Source organism: Oncorhynchus kisutch, linkage group LG8, assembly GCF_002021735.2.
Source record: "Oncorhynchus kisutch isolate 150728-3 linkage group LG8, Okis_V2, whole genome shotgun sequence".
Taxonomy (NCBI): Eukaryota; Metazoa; Chordata; class Actinopteri; order Salmoniformes; family Salmonidae; genus Oncorhynchus; species Oncorhynchus kisutch.
The window spans coordinates 31,465,504-31,487,478 of NC_034181.2; the positions used below are offsets into that span (position 1 = coordinate 31,465,504).

Here is a 21,975-nt window from a genome sequence, read left to right on the forward strand (position 1 = left end):
GGTCTCATCCTCTGGTGGTGCAGTTCCTAAAGGCTTGCGTTGGCTCAGAGCAGTGTCTAAGCCTATGGTACCGTCCTGGGCTCGGTTTCCCAAAAGCATCTTAAGGCTCTGTTCATCATTAGAATCTTCGTAGGAGCCTCTTTAAATTTCCAAGCAGTTTCCCAAAACAGTCCTTATTAACATTGCAATCGCTTGTAATCTAATGCCTGCCTCAGACCACTCGTAGGACAGATAAGTGCATCATTTGATCACCATTTGCCCTCCTGCGTCACTTTACTAGCAGAAAATCTCTGTTAAATATAGAATGAAGATGTTTATTTGTCTAGCTTTGACCATTGAAAACGTATTTGTTGAATATAGACTAAAAAGTTTACAATGTTATAAACAAGCGAAGCAAGGACACATTTATTTGTATGAAAACCATATTAACCACATTATTTAATATCTAGATTATTAGGGTTGACATCACTTTCATGTACACTGAATGTACCAAACATTAAGGACACCTGCTCTTTCCATGACAGACGGACCAAGTGAATCCAGGTGAAAGCTATGATCCCTTATACGTTATGTATTGATGTCAAAGGTTAAATAAGGATTTTTAAGCCTTGAGACATGGATTGTGTATGTGTGCCATGAATCCGTAAGACAAAAGATTTCAGTGCCAATGAACGGGGTGTGGTAGTAGGTGCCAGGCACACAGGTTTGTGTCAAGAAGCTGCTGGGGTTTTCACGCTCAACAGTTTCCCGTGTGTATCAAGAATGTTCCACCACCCAAACGACATCCAGCCAACAGGACACAACTATGGGAAGCATTGGAGTCAACATGGGCCAGCAGTCCTGTGGAACGCTTTCGACACTGACAAATTGAGGCTGTTCTGAAGTCAAAAGGGGGGCGGATCTGAGCCGCTTCAATATTAGTATCTATTAGACCTTCATCTAAAAGTTCACACATTTCACAGCAGCCTAACCAATAACCTAAAGGTCAACATATTACATATATGGCAACATCGCTTAATTTGCTACTTGAATTATTTAATTGTAGAATATCTGTAGGCTTTACTTGAAGCCCAATTCTTGCCTGCCAATAGGCTACAATGATTTGTTGAGCAGTTACAAAAACCTCTGTCATCCTTTTTTTTAGGTCACACTGATATTTTCCATAGCGAACGAAGGAAAGCGCGACTGGCTTTATTAATTCTTGCTCACAGTTTACACAAACTGAATGCAGAATTTACATAATCAAACATGAAATACAAAATAGCATGAGAAAACCCTTAGAATAAATAACACATGGTAAACATATAATACAAACATTTAAATACACAATAGACTAAAGAACATTTCTCTTGGTGGAAAAACGGTATTTTGTCAAATAAAAATAAATAAAGATGAATTTAGTGGCCCCACAGGTCTGGTGGGGGAGTATTGTTTTCCTGGGGCCCAGAGTTTTTCCTAGGCTAACCTAACCAACTCCGGACCCTAGTTGTAGCGTATGACATAGTAATAAATCAGCTGTAAAAAAAAATATATATATATGGGATTTGATATGGACTATGATAGGAGCAGAATATTTTTCTTATCACGTGACATGGTAAAAAAAAAATCATCCTGGAAAACCTCTTGGCCCTAAGGAGAATGATAACATTAGAACCCGTTACACAGACAGAGACAACGGCGATTGGACAAAAATATACAACAAAACTAACAGGGCTGAACTCACTATATGCAGGGTTGCAATGTGTAGGCCTTCGCATCTGTAAAAAAAACTAAAAACTCTTACAGTATGACATCACAATTGAGTTGATTAATTCCAGTCAATCATTTTTTATTAAAAAGACCTCTAGGAAGCCTAGCACCCGAAGTGTGAATATAAATCAAACTTGATCACATTCACATTTTCTCAGAACACAAATAAATTGGTTCTTTTAGGCTATAAATACATACAGTGGGGCAAAAAAAGTATTTAGTCAGCCACCAATTGTGCAAGTTCTCCCACTTAAAAAGATGAGAGAGGCCTGTAATTTTCATCATATGTACACTTCAACTATGACAGACAAAATGAGAAAAAAAATCCATGCAATAATTTGCATGATATTTATAAAGATGAAGCCTGGTTTATTGTAATGTTGTAAAGTAGGCCTACTGTGCTTTTATATTCGTGTGAGAGGGTTAACCATTCATTTTTGATAGGCAAATGTTACTTGATGAAGACATGCTGTTACAGCAACACTGTGCTTTTATATTGAAGCTAAAATTTTATGTGTAACCTACAGACAAGAAAATAAACCCTTTTATTTATCTGCACATTTTTTCTACATTGTAGAATAATAGTGAAGACATCACAACTATGAAATAACACATATGGGATCATGTAACCACAAAAGTGTAAAACAAATCAAAATATATTTTATATTTGAGATTCTTCAAAGTAACCACCCTTTGCCTTGCTGACAGCTTTGCACACTCTTGGCAATCTCTCAACCAGCTTCATGAGGTAGTCACCAGGAATGCATTTCAATTAACAGATTTGCCTTGTAAAAAGCTATTTGCGGAATTTCTTTCCTTCTTAATGCGTTTGTGCCAATCAGTTGTGTTGTGACTTTAGCGGTGGAATACAAAAGATAGCCCTATTTGGTAAAAGACCAAGTCCATATTATGTCAAGAAGAGGTCAAATAAGCAAAGGGAAACGGAAGTCCATCATTACTTTAAAGACATGAAGATCAGTCAATCCAGAAAATGTCAAGACCTTTGAAAGTTTATTCAAGTGCAGTCGCAAAAACCATAAAGCGCTATGATGAAACTGGCTCTCATGAGGACCGCCACAGGAAAGGAAGAAACAGAGTTCTCTGCTGCAGAGGATACATTCATTAGAGTTAACTGCACCTCAGATTGCAGCCCAAACAAATGCATCACAGAGTTCAAATAACAGAAACGTCAAAATCAACTGTTCAGAGGAGACTGCGTGAATCAGTCCTTCATGGTCTAATTGTGGCAAAGAAGCCACTACTAAAGGACACCAGTAAGAAGAAGAGACTTGCTTGGGCCAAGAAACACGAGCAATGTACATTAGACCAGTGGAAATCTGTCCTTTGGTTTGATCAGTTCAAATTTGATATTTTTGGTTCCAACCGCCGTGTCTTTGTGAGACAGAGTAGGTGAACGGATGATCTCCACGTGTGGTTCCCATCGTGAAGCATGGAGGAGGTGTGAAGGTGCTTTGCTGGTGACACTGTCTGTGATTTATTTAGAATAAGGCACACTTAACCAGCATGGTTACCACATCATTCTGCAGCGATACGCAATCCCATCTGGTTTACGCTTAGTGGGACTATAATTTATTTTTTCAACAGGACAATGACCCAACACCTCCAGGCTGTGTAAGCGCTATTTGACCAAGAAGGAGAATGATGGAGTGTTGCATCTGATGACCTGGCCTCCACAATCACCCGACCTCAACCAAATTGAGATGGTTTGCGATGAGTTGGACCGCAGAGTGAAGGAAAAACACACAAGTGCTCAGAATATGTGGGAACTCCTTCAAGACCATTGGAAAAGCATTCCAGGTGAAACTGGTTGAGAGAACGCCAAGAGTGTGCAAAGCTGTCATCAAGGCAAAGGGTGGCTACTTTGAAGAATCTCAAATATTAAATATATTTTGATTTGTTTAACGCTTTTTTGCTTACCACATGATTCCATGTGTTATTTCATAGTTGTGATATCTTCACTATTATTCTACAATATAGAAAATAGTAAAAATAAAGAAAAACCCTTGAACAAGTAGGTGTATCCAAACTTTTGACTAATACTGTATATATATACATATATACACACACACACTACCGTTCAAAAGTTTGTCCTTGTTTTCCATGAAATCATGCATGAATTTCGTTGCAAAATGAATAGGACATATAGTCAAGATATTGACAAGGTTATAAATAATGGTTTTAATTGAAATAATAATTGTGTCCTTCAAACTTTGCTTCGTCAAATAATCCTCCATTTGCAGCAATTACAGCCTAGCAGACCCTTGGCATTCTAGTTGTCAATTTGTTGAGGTAATCTGAAGAGATTTCACACCATGCTTCCTGAAGCACGTCCCACAAGTTGATTTGGCTTGATGGGCACTTCTTAGCATGCGCTCCAGCAGGTGTATCTCACTGATCATCCCTAAAGCCAACACCTCATTTGGCCGCCTTTCGATCCAGTTCTCTGCTGCCTGTGACTGGAACGAATTGCAAAAATCGCTGAAGTTGGAGAATTTTATCTCCCTCACCAACTTCAAACATCTGCTATCTGAGCAGCTAACCGATCGCTGCAGCTGTACATAGTCTATCGGTAAATAGCCCACCCAATTTTACCTACCTCATCCCCATACTGTTTATATTTATTTACTTTTCTGCTCTTTTGCACACCAGTATCTCTACCTGTACATGACCATCTGATCATTTATCACTCCAGTGTTAATCTGCAAAATTGTAATTATTTGCCTACCTCCTCATGCCTTTTGCACACAATGTATATAGACTCTTTTTTTCCTACCGTGTTATTGACTTGTTAATTGTTTACTCGATGTGTAACTCTGTGTTGTCTGTTCACAATGCTATGCTTTATATTGGCCAGGTCGCAGTTGTAAATGAGAACTTGTTCTCAACTAGCCTACCTGGTTAAATAAAGGTGAAAAAAATAAAGTACCATATGGTCAAGTTGCTCCCACAACAGCTCAAGAGGGTTGAGATCCGGTGACTGTGCTGGCCACTCCATTATAGATAGAATACCAGCTGACTGCTTCTTCCCTAAATAGTTATTGCAGTTTGGAGCTGTGCTTTGAGTCATTGTCCTGTTGTAGGAGAAAACTGGCTCCAATTAAGCACTGTCCACAGGGTATGGCATGTCATTGCAAAATGGTTTGATAGTCTTCCCTCTCCAAGATCCACCAAAGCACCCCCAGACAATCACATCGTCTCCACCATGCTTGACAGATGGCGTCAAGCACTCCCCCAGCATATATAAATATTTTTTTGCGTCTCACGAATGTTCTTTGTGATCCGAACACCTCAAACTTAGATTCGTCTGTCCATAACACTTTTCCCCCCAATCTTCCTCAGTCTGTGTTCTTTTGCCAATCTTAATATTTTATTTTTATTGAGATATGTCTGAGATATGGCTTTTTCTTTGCAACTCTGCCTAAAAGACCAGCATCCCGGAGTCGCCTCTTCATTGTTTTGTGGGTACTATTTAATGAAGCTACCAGTTGAGGACTTGTGAGGCGTCTGCTTCTCAAACTAGACACTCTAATGTACTTGTCCTCTTGCTCAGTTGTGCACCGGGGCCTCCCACTCCTCTTTCTGTTCAGGTTAGAGCAAGTTTGTGCTGTTCTGTGAAGGGAGTAGTACACAGCGTTGTACGATATCTTCAGTTTCCTGGCAATTTCTCACATGGTAATAGCCTTCATTTCTCAGAACAAGAATAGACTGACGAGTTTCAGTAGGAAGTACTTTGTTTCTGGCCGTTTTGCGCCTGTAATCGAACACACAAATGCTGATGCTCCAGATACTCAAATAGTCTAAAGGAGGACAGTTTTATTGCTTTTAATAATCAATCAGACAACAGTTTTCAGGTGTGCTAACATAATTGCAAAAGGGTTTTCTAATGATCAATTAGCTTTTTAAAATTATAAACTTGGATTAGCTAACACAACGTGCCATTGGAACACAGGAGTGATGGTTGCTGACAATGGGCATCCGTACACCAATGCAGATATTCCATTAAAAATCTGCCTTTTCCAGCTATAATAGTAATCTACAACATTAATGTCTACACTGTATTTCTGACCAATTTTATGTTTATTTTAATGGACCAAAAAAAAGGACATTTCTAAGTGACCCCACATTTTTTTAAATGTAGTGTATATACGTTTTATTGTCACATACACTGGATAGGTGCAGTGAAATGTGTAATAAAGATTTTAATAATATAACGAGTGTTTTATTCAGTTTAATGAATGCTAGAGAGAGGGATGTTGGCCAAGTAGCTACTGCCAAGTCCAGACATATAAGATGGAATTTTTCCCTCTCATGTCCATAAACAAACATAAATCCATTAATTTAGACATTATACAAGTCTTATCCATCATAACTGATCAGAAAAAAATCGAGATTTTTCATAATATAAATAATGTATGTGGTCAAACTAAAGCTAACTCATTTGCTTGATTAATCCTATTTTTGTTGAGGCTGGCGCTATTTCCTTTGTCCAAGGAAAATCCATAAGCTGCAGAATTACTTCCTCCCCACAACACACTCATACACATTTCAGTCTCACACCATATGGAATGCCCTTCCACCATATGGAAAGCCTCTTCAGTTTCACGTTCTATGAAAAAACAGTAGAACAAGAAGCAAACTACTGCCAGATTCATTTTTTACCACGTAATCAGTTTTTCAGTACATCTTTTTCACAGACGTGCACTTGCTCTATGGCTCAAAGCAGCTAGGACAGACAAACAGGCGCGTGCTACTGCAGTTATCCAAGGGCCATCCAGACCTAGCAAATTCAGGGCCAGGATGTCAGGATCAGCATGCCATGGAATTTTGTGAGTGTGAACATGCAGAAACAGCTAGTTGACAAAGTAAACCAATTGCTGGTAGACTTGCTCCCCCTGCTGGTTGAGAAAGAACTACACCAGATAAAATCAATCCCTTACCAGCCAGTTTAGGTGTGGACCTTAAACCTGTCTAGGACATACATCCCGCTAGGGGAACGTTTGGCCGGAAATTGCCTGATATGTCATTATTAAAAGTAGGGGGGTAGCCTTAATAGGTTTAAGAAAACAAACACAAAACAGCAGAACACAAGTGACTGCCTCACAGATAATCTTCTAGTTAACCTGATAAGTAATGTGTTGTGTTGACTTTGGTTAAGCTGGGTGTCCCTGTGTTATTGTGGGGGTTCCAGGAGCTCCTTCAGATGTCCATCTGGTGCTAGCTGGTAAGGTACCTGGGACTTCTTGTTTGTGTGGCTCCGGAGGGAGGGACAGCACTGGAGAAGGAGTCTGCAGACATCTTCATGGCTCTGCTCTGCAGCCTGCTCCCTTTGTCAACACACACCAGCGTAAGTGATACAACTACAGCAGGGATGGGCAACTTTGATGGGGTGGGCCCCACAAAAGATCTGAACACATGATGGGCTGCAGTGGCTCACAAGTCTGTGTTCCCACATCCATAACCCCACATGCATTCAGAGCTAGCCCGTAGTTACATTTAGTTGGCGAGGAGAGAAAATAATTGTAGTTTTACAGCTAATTTCATGCAATTCTACATATTTTGACATATTTGCGGTTAATATCATATCTGAGTGACAGTGACGAATAAAATCAATGGAGGCCCCCTGGCCGGAAATAGCTGGCTAGACTAACTTACCAATCTAAAACCTGGGCTAATTGAGTGACTGTAAAGACTAATCTCTCATGGACAGATACACGACTTTCGTGGGAATTTTTATTCTGGGTAACCGAGATTAGTCAGTGACTGACATAAGAGAAAAATTGCTGATGCACAACAAAATTCGGTGTTCACATCTTATTGGATTTGCAACATTGCAGAAACAAATAGCATTTTGTCAACTTTATTTTCTAAATAAAAAATTATAAACTTAAGACAAAATGGCATAGACAAAGTGATTGGCACCGTGGAGCTAGTATTTGGTTGCGCATCTTTTGGTCAAGATAACTGACAACAAATGCTTCTTGTAGCCATCAAATAGCTTGCTGCACCGTACTACTGGCAATGTGGGCTACTCTTCAGCAGCAAACTGCTCTAATTCTTAAACTTCTATTTTAAGATCTCTCCATAGGTTTTGGATGTGATTTAGATCTGGACTCTTCGCTGGCCACTCCAGAACAGTCCAGCAGTTGGTAGAGGGACCACTTAAACATGACAGGTAGCCTAGTGGTTAGAGCGTTGGGCCAGTAAGGTTGGACTGTTCAAATCCCCAAGCTAACAAGGTAAAGATCTGTCGTTCTGCCCATGAACAAGGCAGTTTAACCCACTGTTCCTAGGCCATCAATGTAAATAAGACTTTGTTCTTAACTGACTTGCCTAGTTAAATAAAGGTTAAATAAAAATAGCTCAGGGGTGCCAATAATTTTGCCCATGCCCAAACTTAAGTTTTAATTTAAAAAATGTAATGTTTTTTTCAATGTTGAAAATCCATTAACAACGTACGGTGAAAAAACATTTGTTTTTCATTTCAACTTATTTGAGAAGAAATAGGAAATGATTTAAGTGCAAGGGTGCCTATATATTTGGCTCCAACTGTCCTCGGATGGGTCCACAGTGTCTCCTGACCCCTCCTGTCTCAGCCTCCAGTATTTATGCTGCAGTAGTTTGTGTCGGGGGGCTAGGGTCAGTTTGTTATATCTGGAGTACTTCTCCTGTCCTATTCGGTGTCCTGTGTGAATCTTAAGTGTGTGTTCTCTAATTCTCTCCTTCTCTCTTTTTTTCTCTCTCTCGGAGGACCTGAGCCCTAGGACCATGCCCCAGGACTACCTGACATGATGACTCCTTGCTGTCCCCAGTCCATCTGACTGTGCTGCTGCTCCAGTTTCAACTGTTCTGCCTTATTATTATACGACCATGCTGGTCATTTATGAACATTTGAACATCTTGGCCATGTTCGGTTATAATCTCCACCCGGCACAGCCAGAAGAGGACTGGCCACCCCACATAGCCTGGTTCCTCTCTAGGTTTCTTCCTAGGTTTTGGCCTTTCTAGGGAGTTTTTCCTAGCCACCGTGCTTCTACACCTGCATTGCTTGCTGTTTGGGGTTTTAGGCTGGGTTTCTGTACAGCACTTTGAGATATCAGCTGATGTACGAAGGGCTATATAAATAAATTTGATTTGAACTGTATTTATAAAAAAGAAAATCGAAGGAAAATTGATCCGTGGGCCACCAGTTGCTCATCCCTCTAATTACAGTATTGCCTTACAACATAATGCTGCCGTTATTGCTTTTGTATTATTTTCCTTTTATAGCCATTGACTAGTACTGCACCTTATGTAAAGGGGAGGATCCATCACCATCACATAGCTGGGGATCTGCCCCATGGTGAAGCAACAGCTGGACCACGTCCAGCTGTCCACAGTAGGCAGATCGGTGAAGAGGAGTGGCCCCACCTGGCGTCTGAGGGTTGGCACATGCCCCGCTCTCCAGAAGGAACTTACATACAGACTTATGCCCACTGCGGCTGGCATAGTGCTGAAATAAATCACAACCATTACACATGGTTGGTTAGGAGGATCAGTTCAACTCAGCCAAAATGTGTTACCAAATATAGGTGAAATTATAATTTTTGCCTTTTGAGACATCCTCACCAGAGCAGTGTAATTGGCTGAGTCTCTTAGGTTAGGGTCTGTACCCTTCTTGAGAAGTGATTTGACCCTCTCCAAGTCTCCATCCATTGCAGCAGACCAAATACCTGTAATATCACTCAGACTTCACTCATTACAGCTATATATCTGTTTTTTGATCCATTTAACCAGGCAAACTGTTAATGAGTACTAAAGTACCAAATATAGCTACCTCTTTCAAAGTCCATTTCATCCAATGTTTGGTGCGCACTGGGGGACGCAAGTTGGTGGGAACAACACCTAACGTTACATTGATGGCCTCCAGACGACATTGCAGTCTTCAGTGCAGTTGTTTATGTTCTTGTATATATAAAAAAACGCATTTGAAAAACAAAGCACGAAAATAGAGGAAACGTTGCACTCGGTAGCTGGCTTCCAAGTCCCACTACTGTACGTTGCTAACGTTAGCTAGCTAATGTTGTTAGCTACAGCTAGCTAGCTCTCATAAGTAGCTAACAGATGCTAGCGAAAACCGGACGATTGTCTGCAAACGTGTCCCTAAAGTAACCGAGCTTGAGTTAGCTATTTATCTGGACTCAAAGCTAATAATCTTGAACCACCACCACAGAATGTATACAAATACTTGTCTAACTAACCCGTGATGAACACGTGTACACAGGAACTCGACATTAAAGCCATGCTGTCAACATTTTCAAAATAAAGGTTTGCTACAAGAGTAGACAACGTAACTCATACTGGCAATCATTTGTTGGAATTTAGTTAACTAGGCAAGTCAGTTAATTAAGAACAAATTCTTATTTATGATGGCCTACCCGTCATTGTATTTTGACATCGTGTTACACTGTTTTAAAGCCATACCCTGTAATATGCGATCTAGCAAAAATTGTCCCCCAACAGACACCACAAAACACAATGATGGCACGGCAATGTTTAATAGAGTTAGCTAGCATACAGTTGCTATATATTATTGAGTCCACTTTGTCTGTCAGCGAGGCTTACCTAGAAAAAAGTAAATGAAAAACATTACTTACAATTTGGATACAAATTGTTTAAAACAAATTGTTTAAAACATTGAGAAAAAAAACACATAAAAAGTTGCAATATTTAACTACCAAAACAACCTCCCTTTATATTAAACTATTTTTTATTTATTTTTTATTTCACCTTTATTTAACCAGGTAGGCTAGTTGAGAACAAGTTCTCATTTGCAACTGCGACCTGGCCAAGATAAAGCATAGCAGTGTGAACAGACAACACAGAGTTACACATGGAGTAAACAATTAACAAGTCAATAACACAGTAGAGAAAAAAAGGGAGTCTATATACATTGTGTGCAAAAGGCATGAGGAGGTAGGCGAATAATTACAATTTTGCAGATTAACACTGGAGTGATAAATGAGCAGATGGTCATGTACAGGTAGAGATACTGGTGTGCAAAAGAGCAGAAAAGTAAATAAATATAAACAGTATGGGGATGAGGTAGGTAAAATTGGGTGGGCTATTTACCGATAGACTATGTACAGCTGCAGCGATCGGTTAGCTGCTCAGATAGCAGATGTTTGAAGTTGGTGAGGGAGATAAAATTCTCCAACTTCAGCGATTTTTGCAATTCATTCCAGTCACAGGCAGCAGAGAACTGGAACGAAAGGCGGCCAAATGAGGTGTTGGCTTTAGGGATGATCAGTGAGATACACCTGCTGGAGCGCGTGCTACGGGTGGGTGTTTCCATCATGACCAGTGAACTGAGATAAGGCGGAGCTTTACCTAGCATGGACTTGTAGATGACCTGGAGCCAGTGGGTCTGGCGACGAATATGTAGCGAGGGCCAGCCGACTAGAGCATACAGGTCGCAGTGGTGGGTGGTATAAGGTGCTTTAGTGACAAAACGGATGGCACTGTGATAAACTGCATCCAGTGTGCTGAGTAGAGTGTTGGAAGCAATTTTGTAGATGACATCGCCGAAGTCGAGGATCAGTAGGATAGTCAGTTTTACTAGGGTAAGTTTGGCGGCGTGAGTGAAGGAGGCTTTGTTGCGGAATAGAAAGCCGACTCTAGATTTGATTTTCGATTGGAGATGTTTGGAAGGAGAGTTTACAGTCTAGCCAGACACCTAGGTACTTAGAGATGTCCACATATTCAAGGTCAGAACCATCCAGGGTGGTGATTCTAGTCAGGCGTGCGGGTGCAGGCAGCGAACGGTTGAAAAGCATGCATTTGGTTTTACTAGCGTTTAAGAGCAGTTGGAGGCCACGGAAGGAGTGTTGTATGGCATTGAAGCTCGTTTGGAGGTTAGATAGCACAGTGTCCAAGGACGGGACGGAAGTATATAGAATGGTGTCGTCTGCGTAGAGGTGGATCAGGGAATCGCCCGCAGCAAGAGCAACTTCTGGGTAGCTTCTTGAAGGGAAATGTATTTTTAAAATTGTAAATGTCACTCATAAGTAATGCCCTCAGCCAGTACATTTCGGGATGAGGTGAGACATCAGCACAGCCAAACAAACTGCAAGATGTGTCTATCTTCGGAAGGTCTTCAGCCAGCTGTAGAATTGTCATTTTAACTAGATTTTACAATGCAACTATAGGAACATCCCTGCCATCATTGGATACTTTACCATCACAACCTTTAGGAAAAGACCTAGCTACTTTTGCTTCCATATTATGAATAGGTAAAGTACTTACATTGTCCAGGGTGTCAGACAGGCTGTCAGTAACTCTTTTCCCCCCTGGGTTCAAGCCATAGGACCAATGTTGACAGCAACCCTGTGACACTAGAGGCGCTACCAAAAGCAGCAGCAACAAGACCTTTTTCTCTTCCATTCTGCAAAGTAAGCCTTATTACTTTAGGTAAGCAACTCAGGTGTCTGAGGTTTTATAGGCAGCTTAGTTCCCATATGCCATACCCACCAGTTCCATCACTGCTGCAGGAGGACAAAGTGGATTACAGAAAAAGGCTCCACTCAAAAATATATTACAGAGCAGCTTGAAGCACCTCCACTTCAGGCACCCCTAATAGCCTTTTAAAAGATTAACACTTTGGGAATGATTGTGCACTTTTACAGCAGCAACGATAAAATTAATTAGGCACATGGTCTTGGTGTTCTTCTGGAAAGTTAGTGAAAACAGTATTTCATTTTTAATTACACAGTGGCTTTTGTTTATTGATAACAGTAATTTATTGAAATACATTTTTGTGCTTGAGTGCAATAATTATAGACAGGGGAGGAAGAGAAACACCCCCAGTCTTTAACTAACTTTCATTCCATATTTCGTCGATATGTTATATCAAAATAAATAACCATTGTTCTTTTCTACAAGGTCCTGAAACTGACGATCTCCACACTCAAGGTGCAATATTCTTTATGATTGCCTTCATTATCACGACAAAAGAGTACCTACTATGGAATAGAGTATAGAGAGAGAATATTGCATCTCAAAAAAGGTTTCAGCTACACCTAGAAAAAAATTCAGCAGCCTTAGACTGGTAAAATACAGTCTTTAAACATGCAAACATTTTCTTAAACAAACTGACAGATTTTAACAATCACAGTCCAGCAGTGATGTTTTGCTATCCTTATAAAACGCACAAGTTTTGTAAGCACTGGATTTAAAAAAATAAAATAAAAAACACTACAAGCACCACATTCAACTTTTTGGTGTCCTGCGAGTAAGTAAAACAGAAGTTAGTGAACAAAATGTTTAATTTAAGACAGATTTGTGCAAACTTCAAAACATGATTGAATTATATGCAATTCATTGTGATGGGAGTGTTGTTATACAACCATCTTCCTCATACAACTGGGTGATCCACAAGCTTGAAAATGACAGTAACACTATTAAAAAACAGCTTATTCACTTTGATTATTTGCGCATCATATTTGGATATGATGAATAATGGTTTTCATACAACAAGAGACAAAAAACACCATGAAATGCATGGAACTAGATATGAATCAGAAAGTGGTAAAAAAAAAAAACGAGGTAGATTCACAGAGAACACCAAACAAAACAACAGGCAGCTTCTGACTTCAGTGATTATCAATGAAGAGTACATTTCATTCTTGAAATTCTGTTTCATCAGCCACATTATTATAAGAAAAATGAAATCCACAGCATAATTAGGTGGTGCAATAACAGCAAATTCTTTTGCCATTTTTATCATGCTACAGTATGGCTTTGGCGTAGAAAAAACATTATCCTAATCATAAAGCCTATCTGACATAAAACTAAGTACATTGATAAGAATGTACAGTCACACCATGCCCTTCTATTGTTACTTTAAACCTTCATGCACTTATAGTTTAATAATCTGACTTTCAGAGATGTTGTGTTAAATAATCAAGAAAGTATATATACATCTAGAATTTAAAAGAATACTAATAAGGTAGGATTGAATCCAGACATAATAGTAAACATACATGAAATATTTTGGTTTTGGGGAAAAATAAGGAAAGACAGTTAAACAAATATCCCTGAATGTGCTCTAGTGCAAATTATTTAAAGCTAGTATATGAGCTGGAATGCCAGGGATGTGCATAAAACTACCTGTATTGCACAAGGGTCGAAGAAGCTTGATAGTAGGGGTGGGTGGGATTGGCTGGCAAATGAAGACCTTTGCCAGGCATCCATGAGATTAACCAGCCTGAACCCAGATGGAATGTGCAGGAGAGTTATCTAACACTCTGAGACATGTGCAATGCAGTCAGCATCTCTTCAAAAATGGCCCCCTTCACGTTGGACCCTCTCAAGTTGGCCTCTTGTAGGTCACAGCCAGACAGATCACAGTTCTGTGAGGAGTAAAACTAAACTCAACCGTCAGTATTCTTGGTACTAACCACAGTCATTATTCTTGGTACTAACCTTAACTGTTTTATTACCGTGACATCTATCTTAGGATGGACAACTTCATGCTATCTAACTGACAAACCTTTAACTTGTTGAGTTTACTGCCTACTACTCATCCCCAGAAGATAAGATATGCATATTATTAGTAGATTTGGATAGAAAACACTCTGACGTTTCTAAAACTGTTTGAATAATGTCTGAGTATAACATAACTTATGTAGCAGGCGAAACCCAGAGGAAAAACCATTCAGAATTTTTTTGAGGTCACTCTTTTCAATGGGTTTTCATTGGGAATCCAGATTTCTAAGGGACCTTCTTGCAGTTCCTACCGCTTCCACTGGATGTCACCAGTCTTTAGAAATTGTTTGAGGTTTTTCCCTTTGTGTAATGAAGAAGTAGCCCTGTTCAAAACGAGGGTCACTTCATGTTTACTTTTTGATGGAGGCAAGTGACCAGAAAAGTAGCGTCAGTTTGGTTTCCTCCTGTATTGAACACAGATCATCCCGTTTACAAATACCTAAAGTTGTATTACAAAAGTAGTTTGAAATGTTTTGGCAAAGTTTACAGGTAACTTTTGAGATATTTTGTAGCGACGTTGTTTAAGTTGGAAGCTGTGTTTTTCTGGATCAAACGAGCGAAATAAATGGACATTTTGGATATATATCGACGGAATTAATCGAACAAAAGGACCATTTGTGATGTTTATGAGACATATTGGAGTGCCAACAAAAGAAGCTCGTCAAAGGTAAGGCATGAATTATATTTTTATTTCTGCGTTTTGTGTCGCACCTGCAGGGTTGAAATATGCTTTCTCTCTTTGTTTACGGAGGTGCTTTCCTCAGATAATAGCATTGTTTGCTTTCGCCGAAAAGCTTTTTTTAAATCTGACATGCCAGGTGGATTAACAACAAGCTAAACTGTGTTTTGCTATATTGCACTTGTGATTTCATGAAAATTTAATATTTTTAGTAATTTCATTTGAATTTGGCGCTCTGCAATTCAGCGGATGTTGACGAAAATGATCCCGCTAACGGGATGGGTGTGCAAAGAAGTTAACAACTAACTTAAAATGATTACAAGAGTAGTCTAATTCTATTTGACTTAATTTGTCTCAAGATTAATCCTCTTAAATGCCCTCAGCTTACCTCAAGATCGGTTCCTGCCAAAGTGGCACCCCGCAGGTTACAGTTCTTCAGCTTAGCATTTTTGAGAGTGGCCACACGCAGGTTAATTCCGGTCATCTGACTTCCCTCCATGTCAACCCCTTTCAGATTGGCACCTAATAAGACAGAAATTAGATGTTCAACACCAGACGTTAAACAAGTGTTATCGGTTCCATGTTTCTCATTCCTCTTATCATAAAAATCAATTAGAAAGCTTACCCTCTAAGTTGGCCTTGAGTCCAGATGGGTCCTCAAAATTGCATCCTTTGAGAGACGCCCCCTCAGCATTTGAACAGAGCATCTTGACACCCTGCAAGTTAGCACCCTAAAACAGAAAGACAAAATCAGTCCGTACAAAATACTGCTAATTTCTGAAAGATTTCATAGGCTAGTGAAGGAGCTATGGGCTCACATCGAGGTTGGCCCCAGACAGGTCAGCGCGCTCCAGGTTTGAAGAGCATAGGTTGGCATGTGTCAGGTTGCAGCGACTCAGGTTGGCCATCTTGAAGTTGATGTAGCGCAAGTCGAGGCGAGAGAGATCAGCACCACTGAAATTAAGTCCCTTGTGGATAAAGGTATTATTTGTCAGGTTCACGTGTCATGTTAGTTAGACCGGATCTAATGTTCAACAGTGCGTTGTCCTTGTTGCAAATGTGTTGCGTTTTACCTGACAGCGGAGCTCTGATTTGGTGGGTGTAGCCAGCAGAAACCGAACAAACTCCTTACGAGAGATGGGAGAGTGGTCCTCAGGTGTCTGGTTATTCTGGAGAAAAGCATGGGGTGACATGGATCAATATGCTGTGTTGAAATGTAATAAATAATTTGAAATATGTAGCTGGAGTTCTTCACCTTTATTGCTACTTCCAACTGCTCAGCAAGCTGCTCAATTCCAAAGAAACGGGCCTCTTCCAAAACCCCTGAAATTCACATTTAATTTACTGATTTGAGCTAATATATTGTCAATATTTCAGAAATCTAAATACTGTATTCAACATGCACAAATTAAGTGTTCTCATTCATCTGTGAGCAGTATCATAGAATCAAGGTAATGAAAGTTCTGGCTGTAAATGCCATACATACCAAGTAAATTGATTCCTTCATTGATAATGAGCTGGCCATGTCGCAGGTAATTAAGAATAGGCTCGAAGTATTCTGGGCTGCGATCAATCAGGTAAGCCCCACATGCATCCTGCTTGTTACCCCATACAGCTGCAGAGCAAGGATAGAGGGGACATCATTATGGGTAAATCACAAAAAAAAGGTAGCAGGGTTAGTAGTAGATGTGACAGACTTGATTATTTGTACCCTTCTCCCGAAACATGTGAGCAAGCATGCTCTCTGGCTCCTTGCTGACCAAGGTGCTCCTGTAAAAAAAGATCAGTTTGTGAGGAAAGAAGTGACCAAAGGATAAAGTGGATGGCAATAATACTGAGAAAGATGTTCATTTGTGACTTCTGATGTTCACAGACCATGGAAATAACTCCTCCATTGCTTACCGTGTGGTGGTGAAGAGACGCCCTCCAATATTAAGCGTCAGCCAATCGGTGTGTGCCCCAGGCCGATCGTCTCTAGCCCTGACATCATTCTGTGGGTCTAAGATAATAACACTATTCAGAGGGATAACTCAAACCAAATGGTTTGCAAGGAAAGAATTAGAGGACACAAACTCACCAAAAAAGGGGTCTCCCTCTGAGACATACAAAACATCATCATCCCTATAATAAGAAGAAATTGTAGAGAAATTAATACTCAATATTGGCAGGAGTAAGGACCTTCCAAGTGCATGAAACTACAAAGTGTTGAAGGAAGTTAACAATACCTGATGAGCGCTATGTCATCTATAAGACCACCTTTTCCATTGTATAAATTACAGGCTTTGATTCCCAACTTATTGGTTGCTACAGATAACAGGTCAGTCAAGGTCCCATACACAGCTACAACCTAATAAAGGAAAACAGAGTTATTGTCATAAAACAGACTGATTGGGCAAACCCATTATTTCTTGCTTACTTAAATATAGACTCAGCAATATGACATGATGACACACAGCTAGAGCACTGCTTATAGACAGATAACAACAACAAAGTTCAAATCTACCAACACTGCCAGGAGTTAGCGACTTACCTTTAGTCAACTCTGAGTTCAGCTCGGGATAACTGGTCATACGAAAGTGGCTCACCTTTTGGTCAGGTACATTTCTATGGCAACGAATCCTTCAGAACTAACCTGCTCCGGGGCAGCCTAACTCCACTTACTCTGAATGAAATTACTAAGTCGCGAGTTAAGGAACAATGAAATCAGATTCTCTCCATCTTGCAAAGTCATCATCCCCTTCATTTGAGGTAGACAATGGATTCAATATTTTATTAATATATTTTTTTATTTTGTGTGTTAAAAATAGTCATGTTAAAATATAATCACATTACACATTTAGTAAACTTCACACAATCTAACACTATGTATGACTCAATAAAAAATAAATAGGTTTGGGGAAAAAGATGCTTGTGCAAAGCAGGGGTGGCAGGGTAGCCTAGTGGTTAGAGCAGTGGACAAAGTACAAAACTGTTGTTCTGACTCTGAACAGGAAGTTAACCCACTGTTCCTAGGCCATCATTGAAAATAAGAATTTGTTCTTACCTGACTTGCCTAGTTAAATAAAGGTAAAATAAAGAAGCACACCAAAGATGGCATTAATAAAATAAAGACTGAACTTATAAAAGTCAGAGCCTGCTGAATTTGCAAGACAACTTTTCTTTCATTTTGATTTTGAAATAAATGAAAATGTGGCACTGTCTCAATGAAGGGTTTGTCATTGAGAGAAAATTCTAGGTGGGATTCTGCCTTCTCCCTGCAGTTTTCAGCCATTAGCTTCACCCACGACTGGCTCATGTGAAATACGATCCGATGCTGTGTTTTAAGGTTTAGAAACGTCAATAATCATCGCTTGCGAAACATATAGCCCTTATCTTTCATCATGCCTCCTTGCAGCATGCCTAAGGCACGTTCACGCAGATGAGAAGGAATCCTTCAGATAAAAAATATACACTTACTGTGGCAGTTTTGCATAGAGTTATTTTTGTATAGAGTTATGGATGCCCCCCATCTGATGAAACTACACTTAGACATAGGTGTTTGGTGCATGTTATATATCTAATTATAAACTGGGTGGTTCAAGCCCTGAATGCTGATTTGCTGACTTTTATTTTTATTTCTTGCTGATATGTAAAATATCTGCTTTTATGTTTCATACTTTCACTTTTGATACTTAAGTATATTTAAAACAAAGTACTTTGACTTTTATTCAAGTAGTATTTTACTGGGTGACTAACTTCAATAATGTTCTATTAAGGTATCTTTACTTTTACTCAAGTATGACAATTGGGTACTTTTTCCACCACTGACGTTAGCTACCTACACAAATTATGGGCCGCATAACTTCGATGCAACTAAACCAGTTTGTTTGGACATTTGGCTGTTAGTGGCTTAGTTGCGTCGAAGATGAGGCTGTATTAAATTAGCTAGCTAGCTAGTCTAGCTAACGTTAGCTCAATAGCTAAGCTAACTGTACGCACCTTGCCATTTCTGGACGTCCCGTTCACAAAAACAGTAACTCTTCTCATTCTTAGTAATAAGCTTTAATACTAATTCTAGAACAATGAGCCCCAGAAGGATGCTCCAGAGGTAGCTAGCTAGCAGACTTGACAGTGGGACGAAACAGCAAGAAGACAACCTTGAACATTGGTTAACGCCAACCAACCAATGGAATGGGCATATTACTAAGGCATTAAGCCTCACACCAATCAAATGTTGAAACAGAAAGTAGGTGAGCCAATCAGGGGCCATCATTGGGTGCAATCGTTTTACAAGCCGGTGCGTGCGGTCAGTAATACTTTAAAGGTCCAATGCAGCCGGGTTTTATCTCAATATCAAATAATTCCTGGGTAACAATTAAGTTCCTTAACCTCTTTGTGATAGTTTCATTCAAAATGTTAAAAAATAAACAAAAATAGTTGACCAGCAAAGAGCAATTTCTCAAGCAATAATTGGTCTATTAACTAATTTGCATCACCAGGCAGGCCAAAACTCTATCCCACCAGATATTTCAGGCAGTCTTTTCAAAAAGCTCGTACACTAAAAGGGTATTATCATAATTTGATTTAGTTAATAAATGAAGTATATCTGGTGCTATCCACATTGTCCACACGCTCTGCAGTCCACACACCCATGGTAGTTACTATCTAGAATCATTGGGATATACCCGTACCTAAAAAAATTCAAATCAATGTTTATTGGTTGCGTACACAGATTTGCAGATGTTATCGCAGGTGTAGCGAAATGCTTGTTTTCTAGCTCTAACAGTCTAGCAACACACAATCCCAAAATAAATTGAGAAATATCAGAACGAGCAATGCCTCCTTATGCCTCCTTGCAGCATGCCTAAGGCACGTTCATGCAGATGAGCAGGGACTCTAGGCATCTTTCTTTTGGTGTTTTTCAGAATCAGTAGAAAGGCCTCTTTAGTGTCCTAAGTTTTCATAACTGTGACCTTAATTGCCTACCGTCTGTAAGCTGTTATTGTCTTAACGACCGTTCCACAGGTGCATGTTCATTAATTGTTCATTGAACAAGCATGGGAAACAGTGTTTAAACCCTTTACAATGAAGAAATTTGGATTTTTACTCATTATCTTTGTTTTTTTGTTTGTTTATATACTGTACCAGTAAAAATCTCAGACATCTACTCAAAGGTTTTGCTTTATTTTGACTAATTTCTACATTGTAGAATAATAGTGAAGACATCAAAACACATGGAATCATGTAGTAACCAAAAAAGTGCTAAACGAATCAAAATATATTTTAGATTCTTCAAAGTATCCACCCTTTGCCTTGATGACAGCTTTGCACACTCCTGGCATTCTTTCAACCAGCTTCATGAAGTAGAATGCATTTCAAATAACAGGTGTGCCTTCTTAAAAGTACATTTGTGGAATTTCTTTCCTTAATGCATTTGAGCCAATCAGTTGTGTTGTGACAAGTTGGGGTGGTATTCAGAAGATAGCCATATTTGGCAAAAGACCAAGTCCATATTATTGCAAGAACAGCTCAAATAAGCAAAGAGAAACAACAGTACATCATTACTTTAAGACCTGGTCAGTCAATAAGGAAAATGTTAAGAACTTTGAATAATTATTTTTCAAGTGCAGTCTCAAAAACCATCAAGAGCTATGATTGAAACTGGCTCTCATGAGGACCGCCACAGGAATGGAAGACCCAGAGTTAACTCTGCTGAAAAGGATATGTTTAGTAGACTTGTCAGCCTCAGAAATTGCAGCCCAAATAAATGCTTCACAGAGTTCAAGTAACAGACACATCTCAACATCAACTGTTCAAAGGAGACTGTGTGAATCGGGCCTTCGTGGTCGAATTGCTGCAAAGAAACCACTACAAAGGACACCAATAAGAATTGACTTGCTTTGAATAAGAAACACGAGCAATGGACATTAGACCGGTGGAAATGTGTCCTTTGGTCTGTAGTCCAAATTTGATATTTTTGGTTCCAATCGCCGTGTGTTTGTGAGACACAGAGTAGGTGAACGGATGATCTCCGCATGTGTATTTCCCACCGTAAAGCATTGAGGCGGCAGGTAGCCTAGTGGTTAGAGCGTTGGGCCTGTAACCAAAAGGTTGCTAGATCGAATGCCTGAGCTGACAAGGTAAAAATCTGTCGTTCTGCCCCTGAACAAGGCAATTAGCCCACTGTTCCCCGGTAGGCCATCATTGTAAAGAGAACTTGTTCTTAGCTGACTTGCCTAGTTAAATAAAGTATGGTGTGGGGGGGCTTTGCTGGTGACACTGTAATTTATTTAGAATTCAAGACACGCTTAACCGGCATGACTAACACAGCATTCTGCGGTAGTCACGCAGTAAAAGGCACATGACAGCCCGCTCAGAGTTTGCCAAAAGGCACCTGAAGGACCATGAGACCATGAGAAACAAGACTCTGGTCTGAATGCCTGCATGAAACTTGGCACCATCCCTTCGGTGAAGGCATGGTGGTGGCAGCATCATGCTGTGGGGATGTTTTTCAGCGGTAGGGACTGGAAGACTCGTCAGGATCGAGGGAAATATTAATTGAGCAAAGTACAGAGATCCTTGATGACAACCTGCTCCAGAGCTCAGACTGTGGCGAAGGTTCACCTTCCAAGACAACGCAGGAGTGGCTTCGGGACAAGTCTCTGAGTTGCCCAGCCAGAGGCCAGACTTGAACCCGATCGAACATCTCTGGAGAACTTCCCATTCAACCTGACAGAGCTGGAGAGGATCTGCAGTGAGAATTTTATTCAAAATCTTAAGTTACATCAATCAATCAATCAAATGTATTTGTAAAGCCCTTATTACATCAGCCGATGTCACAAAGTGCTGTACAGAAACCCAGCCTAAAACCCGAACAGCAAGCAATGCAGGTGTAGAAGCACGGTGGCTCGGAATAACTCCCTATAAAGGCCAAAACCTAGGAAAAAACCTAGAGGAACTAGGCTATGAGGGGTGGCCAGTCCTCTTCTGGCTGTGCCGGGTGGAGATTATAACAAAACATGGCC

General features: G+C 40.0%; 3 protein-coding genes across 3 annotated transcripts; all 3 read right to left on the reverse strand.

Annotated features, from left to right (window-relative positions):
• Nucleotides 1–5,939: 5,939 nt before the first annotated feature.
• On the reverse strand, nucleotides 5,940–10,218 carry ankrd39 (ankyrin repeat domain 39). Its single transcript, XM_020489914.2, has 4 exons — nucleotides 9,584–10,218; nucleotides 9,376–9,479; nucleotides 9,056–9,259; nucleotides 5,940–7,087 (listed from the first exon to the last, which is right to left on the reverse strand). The coding sequence occupies exons 1-4, from the start codon at nucleotides 9,681–9,683 to the stop codon at nucleotides 6,941–6,943; spliced, it is 555 nt and encodes a 184-aa protein (XP_020345503.1). The 5' UTR covers nucleotides 9,684–10,218; the 3' UTR covers nucleotides 5,940–6,940.
• Nucleotides 10,219–10,357: 139 nt separating this feature from the next.
• On the reverse strand, nucleotides 10,358–12,258 carry LOC109894901 (progonadoliberin-1). The gene is made up of 3 exons (XM_020488559.2): nucleotides 12,048–12,258; nucleotides 11,808–11,930; nucleotides 10,358–10,371 (listed from the first exon to the last, which is right to left on the reverse strand). Exons 1-3 carry the CDS (start codon nucleotides 12,187–12,189, stop codon nucleotides 10,358–10,360), a joined length of 279 nt encoding a protein of 92 aa, XP_020344148.1. The 5' UTR covers nucleotides 12,190–12,258.
• Nucleotides 12,259–13,052: 794 nt separating this feature from the next.
• kctd9a (potassium channel tetramerization domain containing 9a) lies at nucleotides 13,053–19,154 on the reverse strand. Its single transcript, XM_020489913.2, has 12 exons — nucleotides 18,950–19,154; nucleotides 17,197–17,318; nucleotides 17,049–17,092; nucleotides 16,874–16,970; nucleotides 16,683–16,741; nucleotides 16,458–16,586; nucleotides 16,227–16,294; nucleotides 16,045–16,140; nucleotides 15,790–15,939; nucleotides 15,597–15,702; nucleotides 15,360–15,493; nucleotides 13,053–14,156 (listed from the first exon to the last, which is right to left on the reverse strand). The coding sequence occupies exons 1-12, from the start codon at nucleotides 18,995–18,997 to the stop codon at nucleotides 14,040–14,042; spliced, it is 1,170 nt and encodes a 389-aa protein (XP_020345502.1). The 5' UTR covers nucleotides 18,998–19,154; the 3' UTR covers nucleotides 13,053–14,039.
• Nucleotides 19,155–21,975: the final 2,821 nt, after the last annotated feature.